Source organism: Neofelis nebulosa, chromosome 3 (assembly GCF_028018385.1).
Source record: "Neofelis nebulosa isolate mNeoNeb1 chromosome 3, mNeoNeb1.pri, whole genome shotgun sequence".
NCBI classification, from domain to species: domain Eukaryota; kingdom Metazoa; phylum Chordata; class Mammalia; order Carnivora; family Felidae; genus Neofelis; species Neofelis nebulosa.
Window position 1 is genome coordinate 28,011,565 of NC_080784.1, and position 15,114 is coordinate 28,026,678.

The 15,114-nt window shown below is 40.1% G+C and overlaps 1 protein-coding gene across 2 annotated transcripts in view; it reads left to right on the forward strand.

The window, feature by feature from the left end:
• TNKS (tankyrase) overlaps positions 1–15,114 on the forward strand; it is a 215,731-nt gene that overhangs the window by 172,965 nt on the left and 27,652 nt on the right. Inside the window, exons 16-20 of one of the 2 annotated variants that reach the window (XM_058720163.1) lie at positions 406–625; positions 913–1,019; positions 8,222–8,410; positions 11,467–11,704; positions 12,313–12,395. In XM_058720163.1, coding sequence (XP_058576146.1) covers positions 406–625; positions 913–1,019; positions 8,222–8,410; positions 11,467–11,704; positions 12,313–12,395 — 837 coding nt within the window. Of the gene's footprint in view, positions 1–405; positions 626–909; positions 1,020–8,221; positions 8,411–11,466; positions 11,705–12,312; positions 12,396–15,114 lie in introns of both variants that reach the window. The other variant, XM_058720162.1, reaches the window with a different exon arrangement.

Here is a 15,114-nt window from a genome sequence, read left to right on the forward strand (position 1 = left end):
TCCCATTATACACACTAAATATCTTTATGTCATTAAAATCTGGTCAAAAAGTAATATCCAGGCTGCTCTTAAAAGGAAAAGGGGTTTCCGGAGACAGCGTGGTGTCTGGGAAAGTATATGACATGACACAGAAAAGGTGCCCAGCCCCTTCCCCACTTCACTGTCACCACTGATCCTAAGACTTAGACTTTCCACTGAGAAGTAGCTATAAAGCTGATCCACCGTATTGGTGAGCAGGGAATTTACAAAGAAAAGGCGGGTGTTGCCTCTGTTTTTCAAAATGCATACAGGATATAGATACCTTTCTTTGGGTGAATGAAGGTGAAGTTAAAAATTAAAAAGACCTTAAGAAAGGTACTATAGAAAATACAAACCCCATTTGGTTTTGTCTCGTTGTTGTTTTAGCATGGAGCAGACCCAACCAAAAAGAACAGAGATGGAAACACACCATTAGATTTGGTAAAAGAGGGAGACACGGACATCCAGGACCTGCTGAGGGGAGACGCCGCCTTACTGGACGCTGCCAAGAAAGGCTGCCTGGCGAGAGTGCAGAAGCTCTGCACGCCAGAGAATATCAACTGCAGGGACACCCAGGGCAGAAACTCCACCCCTCTGCACCTGGCGGGTGAGCGCCCCCAGCCCCCCTGAGGCTCACGGTGCTTGCTCGGATACCTGATACAGCTCACCAGAAGATGAGGGAGACGCTGGACAGAAATAGTAAAATGCTTTTGATTGGCTTCATTTTGTATGACGCCTTATCATAAAGGCTCTTAGTCACGTGAGAGTAGTATCAGCTGCTCAGATGAGCAAAAAGTATTAAAATCGTCACGTTTTTCAGCCCTTGTGATTTGTATACATAGAAATATATAGTTCTTTAATCTGACTTGTTCGCCTCTTCCACTCTAATAGCAGGCTACAATAACCTGGAGGTAGCTGAATATCTTCTGGAGCACGGAGCAGATGTTAATGCCCAAGACAAAGGTGGTTTAATTCCTCTTCATAACGCAGCATCCTATGGGGTGAGCATGCTACATTTCAAGTCTAGAAAACTTCACTGACATTTACTATTCTCTCAAATGCATACCGTGCATGAAGTAAGTAGATACCTAACCAACAACATAATTTAGGACAATCTTAGTCTTCCTGTTCAGAGCGTTTCTAGCCTTCCCAGTTAAGCTTAACTACCTTTTTGGTCAAGGGCCGTGCTCTTTACAGCTCCCTGTTCTCCTCACATTGTCTAGCGCAGTAATAGGTGTGTAATGGCTGCTCATTTAATATTTATTGTTACAGATGATAGAGCTTTTAGAAACCGTAAGACCCAGGAGGCTTTTTATTTGCAGGCATAGAAATCATGCTTGCTTTTGTTTATCGTCCGCATCTTAAAAATATTCAGGTGAATGGTTCAGCTCTTGGTACGTACGGTTTCGTAGAATTTGATTGACTAGCTAAAGCCCCGCAGTGAGAGTCCAGAGCCATTCTCCAAGCACTGGAACTGTAATCATCAGCTGAAAGAGGACGAGGAAGGGGAGTGTTTTGCAGTGTGTCGATGATGTCTGTTGAAACCGACTGCCTGGAAGTCACCCAGGCCCACTCAGGCCTGAATCACACAGGAATAATCCTGCAGGATGAATGTTCATGTGCTTATCTGTTCATTCACTAAATCCCTATTTGATTATAAAAACCCACAGATGCCCGATCGTACATACCAGGGGTTCTCACAGCTGGAATCACTATTGCTGAGGACAGTTTCTGGATTTGCAAAAGCCTAACAAGCTATTAAGTAAAACCTAATCATTGTGATTTCCATATTCTCTTACTGTCTTTCCCCCTTGCCCTCCATAAGGAATGTCCTCATCTTCTCATATCCCCTCTGCAAAAATCTGTATTTCGGAGAGATGACAGTCTGAGCGGGAATACTCTTAAGAAAAGCAAACAGTCTAGTTTGAGTTGGACAAACAGGAAAGAAAATTATACTTCCAAATGGCACATAAATTCATCAAAAGTTACCATATTTACTGCATGTATTATTATACTGAAATCCTCTTGGAACTGCAGCAATCTGTGCAAAGATGATTATCTTTAATGACATTTATTCGAATTTTAACCTTCCTTCATATAAGATGCCCAGTTTCACTGCACAGCATGTGTTTCTCCTGAAGACCACCACTACCACCTGCTTACACAGTTATGTAGAATTTCTTTACCTCTGTGTTAGAACTGCAAATACGTATTGTTTGGAGATTAACGTTCACTTCTTAGCGTGATCCTTGTCTCCATACTGTGTTCCACTAATCTGTTTGATAAAGCTTCAGTTAAGAGCTTATCAAACCGATGGGTCCCGTAGAACTTAAAGCGGAGTCTTTGGAGTAAGAATGGGTGTGGCAGTAGAAGGAGTAATTGCCCCAACCTGGTAAAACTTACACGGTCAGTTGTATGTAGACTCTGTGGGTCTGTGTGCTTTTCAGTGTATTTTACACATTGTGGCTGTGGCTAAGCTCTGTCCCTTCAGTCTTCCGCTGTCACAGTCTTCACAGCTGTCACAGAGAGCAAAGAACGTAAAACTTCCTTGAAAAGTCAAGTATTTTACCTTTTCTCTGATCGGAAAGGTGTTGAGGTGTTACTTACACGTGTATCATGTGGTGACTAGCGTGAGGAGAGAATCAAAATGTCTCGTGATCTGTCTTGTGGTTAACGAGTAGTGCGGTGTGCAGGTCAGTCTTGTCTTCTTTCACGTTCCCTCGAAGCATCTTCCATCAGCCGAGGGGAGGTGTAATGCAATCAGGGCCCAGACCAGAGGCCCCCTGTGCCATTTCATGAACTTACTTCACCGTCATCCATCTGCTCTCTCCTTCTCACTCCGTGGGAGACAAATAGTGGACATTTTTGTGTTTCATTCTCTCATCTCGTGTTATCCTGTGTGTTACCACATCCCTGCTGCCAAGCTCTGTGTAAATGAAGGTAATTTTTCAAAGTAAAAATGAACAGAAAATCCTCCAGGCTGTGTAAAGAGCATGTGGGTAGAGGTTTTGGTCAACCTGGTTTGTCCCATCCTACTGAAGAATGTTAACAGGCTAGATAATGCGTTTATGGTAGGTATTTTTACCTCCTTGTGGAGGTGGAGTTTTTGAGTCATTAAAAGTCCTTCTGGTATTCAACTTACGAATTCAAAAATCAAATATCTGTGAGTTCATGACTATGTGTTCTTATTCACTAAAAGCTTTACCTTGTGGTTTCTTGACCTTTCTTTTTTGCCAGGGTTTTGGCATGTACAGCATGTCCCAGTAGCATCCCTTATGATCCACAGTGATTCCGGTTGGCAGTAGGTCAGATTATCCCCGCCACTGAGAATCTCTGCTCTACAAATTATTTTATCTAATGCAATGTGTATACCGTACAATCTATTGTGAATAACCATATCAAATCAGTATTTATCTCAATCTCAATTAGTACATTTAAAACGAGGACCAATGTTAAACACAATCTAAAAATTTTCAAAGCTACCCTGTCTTTTAACTAAAAGGTAGATAGAATTATATTTTTATTATCTATGGGTATACAAATCTGTTATCTTTCAAAAGTCCCTTTTTATTCGTGTTACAATGAGCCTTGGCTGGATATTTTAATGAAATCGTAGGGCTCTGGTCCACATTAAAGTGGCAAAACACTAGTTATATTGTCTTCATCCCAGTGATGCCTGAGCTGTCCTGGCTGTGTGCCCTGCCCTGCCCTGAAATAACAGTTTTGTGGAGATTTTTGCGGTACTTCCTATGAAATAGAAACTTCTGAGTTAAAAATAAAGCTATCCGCAGAGTAGTTTGGGGTATAGTGTTACCCAGTAATCCCTGCTGACATGGCTTCTCCCTGATACTATACACTTTGCCATTTTCAGCTCTTCAAGAAATGACTCTTGAGTTTTAGTCCAGCGAGACCTTGCAGGCAGCTGTGTGTAATGGAAGGACCTGAACTCAGGATCTAAACATCTGGGATCTAGTCTTTAGGCTTTGACTCAGTAACCCAGTCATCTTCAGGAAGTGCCTTAATCTTTCTGATCTTCAGTTTTCCCGTTAGTAGAACTCAGATGCTGAAATCTTCTTTACAGGGTTGTTGTGATAATTAGATGAGACCTTGCATGTGGAAAGTGCATTCTCTAGCCTAAGGCACTACAAAATCTGGGATAATAACTATTATTATAAGATAAGTCACTCCCCACAGCCATCCTACTGGTTAGAATAAGGGCCGTATGTCACTTTTACGTTGCACAGCCCTAGGAGTAATGTGTGTGCTTGACCAGCTCAGTATCCGCATGAAATAGACGCAGACTAACTGGCTTCAGTAGGAGATAATGACTGGTAGCCTGGGGATAAAATAATCATGTGAGGTGTCTGTGAAATTACATAAAGCTACTTAAGCTGTTATTTATTGGTAATTATTCTTTGACTTGTATTTTACCTTTTTTCCTCTAGAGAGCTCAGACTGCTGTCTGTATATCTTTAACCATTTTATACAGAAAGAACTTTGCCACCTCGGTTTTTCTAAACAGAGAAACACATAGTTTAAGAAGTTTAAATAAAAGGTGTAGATTTCATGAGAGTTTATATTAGTGGTAATATACATTATCTTGTTTAGTGTTTTGTATTATAATGCCTTATATTTTTAATATACATTTACACGAGACAGTTCATTTTTCTATTAACAAATGTAAGACCTCAATATTTATTTACCGTGAAGCATGTGATTTTCTATTATCTCATAAATCAACTTGCCGACTTTTTCATTTTTCAGTGCTTTGTCCAAAGTGTGTAATATTGGGTGGATTTCATGACATTCATACAATTAAATGGTTCTAACTGGAGCCCAAGTATGTTTCTCTTCTCCCTACTTTCCACCTTTCTAAAATTAAATTAAGGCCCTCACAGTATTTACATAGTATCTGTCATTTAAAGCATTCTGCATTTCAGCTGGATTCTGAAGCTATGTTTAATTGGCTCTTTCTTCTGGAAACATTCCAGCAGAGTTCAGTTCCTTTTCTAGACCTTCTAGTTCAGTACATTGTTCTTATAAATGGTATAGAACTAAGCTGCAGCTTATTTATTGCATTTGTCAGCCTTAAATTTTCAGTTACTATTTTTGTCCCAGTGGTGTAGCTATTTAGAAGACTTAAGAATTGTGTTTTTCATCTACTTTGGTAGTAATATACTCCTTCCTGTTTATTGCCCTTTCACATGTCTGTCAGCAAATTTAACAAGCATGCAATTGGTTTCTCCAAGCATAAACTACATATTCAATATAAAGAAAGTTGAATAATAAATACCATATACTTGTATACAATTCATTTTACACACACACGTAGTTTTCCTGGGACTATCTAATTTTGGAAGCCTGTGCGAATTAGTCTACCGAATTATATCACCCTGCCAGTACACATGGGAGTAGAATAAAGTGAATCATCAGAAGCATTGTTTGAATGCCGTATAACCTTACTGGAGAGAAGCTTGAAGTTATTCCATGATTTGGGTTAACTGAACAAAAAGCTATATCTTTTCAACATACGTCCTTTGAATAAGGGAGATAAGTTTTGGGGGGTTTTTGTTTTGTTTTGTTTTAAACTTTTTTTTTTTAATTTTTAAATATTTATTATTTTTGAGAGAAAGAGAGACAGAGAAACAGAGCACGAGCAGGGGAGGGGCAGAGAGAGAGGGAGACACAGAATCTGAAGCAGGCTCCAGGCTCTGATCTGTCAACACAGAGCCCGATGCAGGGCTCGAACTCACGAACCATGAGATAATGACCTGAGCTGAAGTCGGATGCTCAACCGACTGAGCCACCCAGGTGCCCCATTGTTTTGTTTTGTTTTGTTTTGTTTTGTTTTGTTTTGTTTTGTTTTAAGTAATTTGGATAATACCACAGTTGGTACCTATTTTTATCTTTTGTGTTAGAATCAGTTTTATAATGATGATGTATCATTCCTAATCCCAAAAGGATCACAAAACATAGCTTGTTCTCAGACGCCCTAGTGTCATGATGTTCCTTTACTCCTATTTTGTTTCTTGTACTCTCAGAGCAAATGCAAGAGTGTCCTTAGAAGTTATTTGGTCTGGGGCACCTGGGTGGCTCAGTCAGTTAAGTGTCCGACTTCAGCTCATGTCATGATCTCACGGTTCAGGAGTTCGAGCCCCGTGTCGGGCTCTATGCGGACAGCTCGGAGCCTGGAGCCTGCTTCAGATTCTGTGCCTCCCTCTTTGTCTTCCCCTCCCCCGCTCACGCTGTCTCTCTCTCTCAAAAATAAACATTAAAAAAATTTTTTTAATAAAAATGTTACTTCATTCGTATTTTCCTAATAAATTTTCTTCTCTTTATTTTCTGAAACTATTTTCCTGAAATAATAAGTACTTGTATTATCTTTAAAAAGCTTTAATATTACCTCAGAAAAAGTGTCTGTTCTTTTTGAGGTGAGTGTCTTCAAGAGAGCAAAAGGCTGTCATATAGAAAATATGAAGAAGGGTGGCCTAAATCTCATCTTGGGATATTTCTGTTTCTACCTTCCCCATCTCTTCTCATTCTCACAAAAGTTTCTGATAATTGAATATACTGTGGCATGAGTCAGAATTTTAGTCTCAACAGATAATGTGCTTCTGAGTTAATTATTAAAAGTGATCAAGTTATGCCAGGAAATGTATCCATAAAGAACACAAATGTGCCAATTGCACAGAATTATAGAATATTGGAGTTGAAATGGATTTCAAAAATGCATTCATTAGTGGTAGGTAACCAAACTAAGCATCCCTAAATATGTTTATAAGAATAAGGTTATTTTTATTATTCTTAAAGCCCAATCATTGAATCAATGTTACTGTTGCATAATTGCTTATCTGAAGCTTATTTTATGAGGACTTTTGGGAAGAAACAAACTTTATGCTATGTAGAACTTAACTATTTGAGAGAAGCTGCTCTCCTTGAAACTTTCTCCTACGTTGCCTTGCACAGTCCTGCCTCTTTATAGTTCTTTCGTTCTCAGTGCCTCTTTTGTCTCCTCTGGGGACCCTTCGCCCACTCTCCTTTCCCCAAATATTGTTCTCTCAAGGCTTTATCCCCCTTGAAACCATCTTTCTGAATTCCTTTTCTTAGTGAGTTCATTTATCACCTGGCTGCAGCTATCAGCTAGACATTCTGTTTTGCAGACCTCCCTAGGGCCCCTACCCCCAGGGCCAGGCGCATAGTAGGTGTTCACCAATGTGTGCTTGTTGGGGGAGGTGGTGGGAGAGCGTTAAGTGAGTGAATAAACAGACCCTTATCTGTGCTCCAGCCATTTGTGTCAGGCCATTTACGGAACATCATTACTTTGATATTTTACCTCAAAAACTACTTACCCCAAGTGAACTTTAACTTTCTTACAGTTTCATTCCCACTTAAACTGCTCAGTTTCTGTTAACAGTTCCAATTCTGTTTTTTAAATCTTCTAGACAAATTTTGCAAAAAGAGAGGTAGTCATCTTTGACTTGTCTCTCACTTTCTTTCTCTGTAGTTAATGTCTTTTTAAAACCCAGTAGTTTTTCCTTCACAATTTCTCAAATGTAGCTCTTCTTTTCTATTCTTCCTCTGTCACAGTTCGGCATCTGAGCACCTCACGCCGTTTGTCAGTTAACACGTCTGCTGCTGACATTTCCCCCACCCTCGAGTCATTTTGGACATGACAGACTAAGTTTTGTAAAAAGTCATTTTGTTATGTTACATTACCTTTCCCAACGGCTGAAGAGAGAACACGGAGAATCGTTGAGACGCGTATTTCAATAAATAGATCAGATTGCAGTGGCTAGAAGGGAAATAGGAACATAAAAGAAGCAAGTAAGAACACTTGTTTGAAAGGTTTGACAGACAGACTAGACCTTTAGTAGGAGGCGTGGAGTCAGGTAATAGTTGCATTTTGTGTGTTCGTTTTTAAGATAGACCTGACCGTGTTGAAAGGCTGAATAAAAAATGTTAAAAGCCCCTGTGAAGAGTCACCAGGTAAAGGAGTGATTGCGGAATTGAGCTTCTGTGGGTGAGAAAAGACGGGAGTCCAAAATGCAGGAGTGGGCTAAGTAGGACTTTTTTAATGGAAGAAACTTCTATGAAGGATGAGAATAGAGATACAGAGGGAATGAAATGTTAAATAAAACGAGCGTACCTGATGGAGCTTCACCAATCTCATTCTTCACTCTTCACATCCTTTGTTTTTCCTCAGCATGTGGACATAGCGGCATTGCTGATAAAATACAACACGTGTGTAAATGCAACAGACAAGTGGGCATTTACTCCTCTTCATGAAGCAGCCCAGAAGGGAAGGACACAGTTATGTGCCCTACTCCTAGCACATGGTGCAGATCCAACTATGAAGAACCAGGAAGGCCAGACACCTTTGGATCTGGCGACGGTGAGTCTTCATTCTGAGTTATTTAGTATTGCTTCACATTTATACTTTCGGGGCGCCTGGGTGGCTCAGTCAGTTAACCGTCCAGCTTCAGCTCAGGTCACGATCTCACGGTTTCTGGGTTCGAGCCCCGTGTTGGCCTCTTTGCCGACGGCACAGAGCCTAGAGCCTGCTTCGGATTCTGTGTCTCCCCGTCTCTCTGCCCCCTGCCCTGCTCGCACTCTGTCTACTCTCTCTCTCTCAAAATTAAATAAACGTTAAAAAAAATTTTTTTGATTAAAAAAAAACTAAATTTATACTTTCAGAGATGACTTTAAGTTACAGAGCTGGGGCGCCTGGGTGGCTCAGTCAGTTAAGCATCCAACTCTTGATTTCAGCTCAGGCCATGATCTCAGGGTCATGAGATCAATCCCCACGGAGGGCTCTGCACTGACAATGCAGACAGAGCCTGCTTGGGATTCTCTCTCCCTGTCTCTCTGCCCCTCCCCCGTGCGTGCTGTCCTCTCTCTAAATAAATAAATAAATAAATACTTTTAAAAAATTTGCAGCAGCAGGTTTACCTTAGTGGTGCTTATTTCACTTAGAATAAGAACAAATTTCCTTCCTTCTGAATTTTTTTAATGTGTATTTTTTATATAATTCAGAACTCTATTAAGGCAAGCTAAGCAGTACACTAACTTAATTCTTTTTGCCATGCCTAACAGGGAGGGAAAACAATCCTAGAAGAACATACCGTATATCCTCAGAGAATTGCACTAGTAAAATATCTTCTACCTTTTACATTTGGCATATTGTTCAGGAACAACTAATGTTCATGATCATTTACCTGAGACTATGAAAGAGTCCAAGAAAAATTACCTTCTAGGCAGTATATTATTTTTCCGAAGATGGAAAAGTAAATTAATATGCACAATAATTTATAATTTTTTAACCTGAAGTACTTTTCCAAGCCACATCCTGTTTCATACATCTATTGCTGAGTAACAGACACTTCAAAACACTTAGTAGCTTAACCAAAACCGAGTGAGTGGCATAAAACGATGATTTATTATTCCTCACGGTTCCGTGGGTCGGTGGCTCAGCGAGGCAGTGATACGTGCACCTGCCTTCAGCCAGGACCTCGGCTGAGCTGCAGGGTCTGGGGCGGCCATTCATCCTACAGGGCCTCTCTCCACGGAGCGTCTCCTGAGTCAGTAGGCCAACCTGACCTTTTTTTACAGCATGGAGACACCTTCTAGGAGAGAAGTCGAAGCTGCCATTTCTGTTAAAGCCTGACTAAAAGCCTCAGACATTACTCCCTCTATGTTCTCTTGGTCACAAAAACCCGCGGGGCAACCCAGATTTAATGGAAGGGAAATAGATGCCACCTCTTGATGGGAAGAGCGGCACGCGCGTACACGGAGGAGGGAATTAATGGCTTTCTGTTTTTGGAGGCTCCTACGTAGTCTCACAGCAGTTGTGCCTAACTGTGAAGTTAACAAATAAGCTGGCCAAGTTAAAGTGGTGGCATCCTTGTAAAATGTCTCCAGATTAAAGAGGGGCCCCCGGGTGGCTCAGTCAGTGAAGCGTCCGACCTCAGCTCAGGTCATGATCTCACAATTCGTGGGTAAGAGCCCCGCGTTGGGCTCTGTGCTGAGAGCTCAGAGCCTGCTTGGAATTTTCCCTCACCCTCTCTCTGCCCCTCCCCCACTCATGCTCTGTCTCTCTCAAAAATAAACAAACATTAAAAAAAAGTCTCCAGATTTTAATTATATGTTAAATTATTAAGTGTGCACTAAATAATGCACAATGAATAAAAATCATCGTTGTTATTTAAACAGTATACAAAACCATAGTGTAAGTATAGAAACTCCTTCTAAAGAAAAGATTGAGAATTAACACTCTGCAACAGGTTCTTTTTTTAAAAAAAATGTTTTTAAGGTTTATTTATTTTTTGAGAGAGAGGGAGACAGAGTGCAAGGGGAGCGGAAGGGGCAGAGAGAAAGGGAGACACAGAATCCAAAGCAGGCTCCAGGCTCTGAGCTGTCAGCACAGAGCCCGACGTGGGGCTCAAACCCACAAACAGTGAGATCATGACCTGAGCCGAAGTCGGATGCTCAACTGACTGAGCCACTCAAGAGCCCCCAGCAGGTTCTTTTTTAAATGAGAGATGAGGGGCATCTGGGTGGCTCAGTTGGTTAAGCATCCAACTCAGCGTTTCAGCTCAGATCATGAAATCAAACCCTCAGTCGGGCTCTGTGCTGACAGCATAGAGCCTGCTTAAGATTCTCTCTCCCCCTGTCTCTCTGTCCCTCCACCGCTCACCTGTGCATGCTCGCTCGCTCTCTCTCTCTCTCTCAAAAAAAAAAAAAAAAAAAAAGATGAACTTCTCCTTTAAATACATGTGCGATTGTGTGATCAGTATGAACAGCTGTATGCACATATAGTGTTAAAAAACATTCCAGAAATCAACATAGTCTACATTCTACACTCTTAGACTTTTTTTCATAGTTAACTCTCGTATATGTGGATGTGTGTGTAGCGAGAACATTTAAGATCTCTTCTCAGCATATTTCAAGCATATAATACAGTATTATTAACTGAAGTCAAGTTGTACATCAGATCTTCAAAAGATGAAATATTTTTTTAAAAATTATATAGGGATTCCAGGTCTACCTGTAGAAACTGCTGGGACTTAAATATGGAGAACAAACTGAGGGTTACTGGAGGGGTTGTGGGAGGGAGGATGGGCTAAATGGGTAAGAGGCACTAAGGAATCTACTCCTGAAATCATTGTTGCCCTATATGCTAAGTAATTTGGGTGTAAATTTTAAAAAAGAAAAAAGAAAATTAAAAAAAAAAGAAAAGAAACTGCTGGGACTTTTTGGAGCCGGGGGCTGGAAACAAATGATCAAAAACCAATAGGCAATAATGAGGCACTTGCCGAAGACTAATTTCAGAATGCATTTTGTCCTTAGTGAAAAACTTACTGTTTTAAAATATAGTATTTTTGTGTGTGTGTGTTTTTGTTTTTGTTTTTGTTTTTGTTGTTTTTGTTTTTTTTGTATTACTCTTTTTAGGCTGACGACATCAGAGCTTTGCTGATAGATGCCATGCCCCCGGAGGCCTTACCTACCTGTTTTAAACCTCAGGCCACCGTAGTGAGTGCCTCTCTGATCTCACCAGCATCCACCCCCTCCTGCCTGTCTGCTGCCAGCAGCATCGATAACCTCACTGGCCCTTTAGCGGAACTGGCCGTAGGAGGAGCGGCCAACACAGGGGATGGAGCAGCGGGTGCAGAAAGGAAGGAGGGAGAAGGCGAGTATACTTGTGAACGCGTATTTGGTTTTGGGCTTTTTAAATGAATAGATTTCACTTAGCTCTCTTAGTAAGTATTGAACACCTATCTTAAAGACATCCTGTCTGTGAGTCTTCATATACACACCAGTTTATCAGAACTGTCTTCATAGACTAAATCTTTCGACATCAATCTTGTTCTTACTTACATATATTCCAGTATACCCACTTTTAGCCATAATATTTCATTTAACTACTGGTGAGTCTTATTATTGAAATTATATAAAAAAAAAAAAAACCTGAAAGATGTTTAAGGAGTGGAAACTGAAACAATAACTGGTAAATTTGATTTTTAATTCCAGCTATTAAATATTTCACTAAAAGCATTAGATTATAATATTACAATTAATATAAATGCTACTGATAAGATAAATTCTTCTTTTACTTCTCTGCCAAATTCAGAGATAACCTGAAGTGTCTGAATTAAATTTATGTATTCTGGATTATTTTTACGCTGTATAAAATCATCTGCACAGCCAAGGGTGTCAGAGTCATGGCTTTGAATAAATACTGTAACTTCCTTTAGATTGATCAACTGCTTTCTGAAAACTTCAATGTGTTTCTTTTAGTTGCGGGTCTTGACATGAATATCAGCCAATTCCTGAAAAGCCTTGGTCTTGAACACCTTCGGGACATCTTTGAAACAGAACAGGTAAGCTCTCATATGTAGCTGAGTCTTTTTTATTAAAAAGTAATAGCTATTAATTGCTATCCTTTGTTTCTTTTTTACTTCTTAATCACTTAGTCAATACGTTAAAACTCATCAAATTTCTAAAGAAGCCAGGGGAACCCAGTGTTTTATTATTCTCCCCAAAATTGTCTAATAGATGGTGGGAGTTATTAACTGTTATTTTGTTATAAGCCGTTTGACTCTATATGTTTTATTACATGTCAAAACTTAGGCCATGAAACCACCTCGGAAGAGTGTTTTCAAAATCTTCTTTCATTATTTTGTTTCCAAAAAGTGTTGTTCCTTATTCATCTCGATATATTACTGTTGTGACTTGACTCCACTTAAAACCAATGACAAATTTTACATTAGCAAAATCTTCCCAAAGCACTTATCTGTTAAATTTGGAAAGCAAAATAATTCTTAGATAAGTGTACCTTTTTAAAATTGCCTCTTTATGAAATTTCTGTTGTCCAGTTGAGTCCAAAATAATGTTGAACCTAAACTTGGCCACACATTCATAGACCTGTCCTATTTTCACGTACATCTTACATGTATATGAAGGTCTTAATATGAGGTCATCATTAGGGTATTTATGAATTAAGACCCTTCTGTTTGTCATTCTGCTTTTATACAGGATAATGAGTTTTTAACTCATCAATGATTTTATTACCAGGATCAGTGTTAAATATTGAATAATAATAAATTCCTGAGTTTAAATTGACTGTTAGTTGCTACTGTATGTAGAACCTTAAAATGGGAAAGGTGTTTAGAGATCATTAAGTCACTTTCCCAGATCCTACATAGGAATTACTCTTTTAACGTCCATGTGGGAAGTTGATTTATTACACTTTGGGGAAGTGTAATAAAACGCTTGGAATTTAAAGTGTGCCCAAATCTGCCCCTGTGTATATAATCCATTAATTTTATGTTTACATTTACCTTGTTTTGCACAGAAATCTAATTTCTAGTCTACTTAACGTATTAGTTTCATAGGGCTGTTACAGGAAATTACCTCAAACTTGGTGGCTTAAACAACAGAAACTTATTCCCTGGCAATTCTGGAAGCCTGAAGTTCAAAGTCAAGTTGTTTTTTGTTTTTTGTTTTTTAATATTTATTTTTGAGAGAGAGAGAGAGAGACGGGCAGGGAGGGGCATACACACACACACACACACACACACACACACACACACACACACACAGAATCTGAAGCAGGCTCCAGGCTCCGAGCTGCCAGCACAGAGTCTGATGCGGGCTTGAACTCACGAACCGTGAGATCATGACCTGAGCCAAAGTCGGACGCTTAACTGACTGAGCCACCCAGGTGTCCCCAAAATCAAGTTTCTGACAGGTCTGCACTCCCATGCCTCTGCCAGCTTCCGGGCCCCTTTGGCTTATGGCTGCTCTTCTGCAGTGCTTCCATGGGCACCTTGCCTTCTCTGTCAGCCTCCTCCTGTGTATCTTTTAGAAATACGCTTGCACTAGGTATAAGGCCTACCTGTATAAAACTAGATGATCTCCTCATTTCAAGATTCTTAACTTAGTTACATATGCAAAGACCTAAAAAAAGGTTTCCAAATAGGTCCTTCATAAATTCTGGTAATCAAAACATGGAGAGCCGCCATTCAGCTCACCACAACATGTTATACAGCCTCTCATATATTTCTAAGACCTAAGCAGCTTATCATGGACTTAACCCTTCCAGCCACCCACTCTACAAAGCTTCTCCTATTTTAGGATAACTATACGCTTTTTTTCCCCAGTTATTCTTTATATGTACATAGTTTCCAAATTCTTCACTAGCCTCTTTGCCCCATTCTGGGTTTTTCGTAGGCTTATAGTCAATTAGGAGTTCATTAAAAACACCATTTCTGGGGCGCCTGGGTGGCTCAGTCGGTTAAGCGTCTGACTTCGGCTCAGGTCATGATCTCACGGTCCGTGAGTTCGAGCCCCGCGTCGGGCTCTGTGCCGACAGCTCAGAGCCTGGAACCTGCTTCAGATTCTGTGTCTCCCTCTCTCTCTGACCCTCCCCGTTCATGCTCTGTCTCTCTCTGACTCAAAAATAAATAAACATTAAAAAAAATTAAAAAAAAAAAAAAAAAAAAACACCATTTCTTTTTTTATAGCAGTTCTACTGTGAGGATGTTCTAATGTCTTGTCTTTTTTTTTTTTTAGCTTAACTTCTTTATAGTGCTTATTATGGTTCATCTTTTATGCTCTTATTGATCAAAACGGTTGAGTAGAAATAGCACTGGACTAACAGATCTTGGTTGTGATGATTTTTCTTATTAACTATGTAAATTGTGTAAGGCATTTAACGTTATCACTCCCCTTAACTATAAAATAGAACACCTTCAAATGTCTAGACAGTTAAAATTCTCAGTCATGCTGTGCTTCTGTGCCAATTTTTAGAACATGCTTTAATGAAGCACCAGATGTGTCTTTGTCTAGTGGTGAGGACTTTATAAATTTTTTTTTAATGTTTATTTATTTTTGAGAGAGACAGAGACAGAATGCGAGTAGGTTAGGGGCAGAGAGAGAGGGAGACACAGAAGCAGAAGCAGGCTCCAGGCTCTGAACTGTCAGCACAGAGCCCGACGCGGGGCTCGAACCCAGGAGCTATGAGATCATGACCTGGGCCGAAGTCGGACCCCCAACTGACTGAGCCACCCAGGCGCCCCTAGTGGTGAGGACTTTATA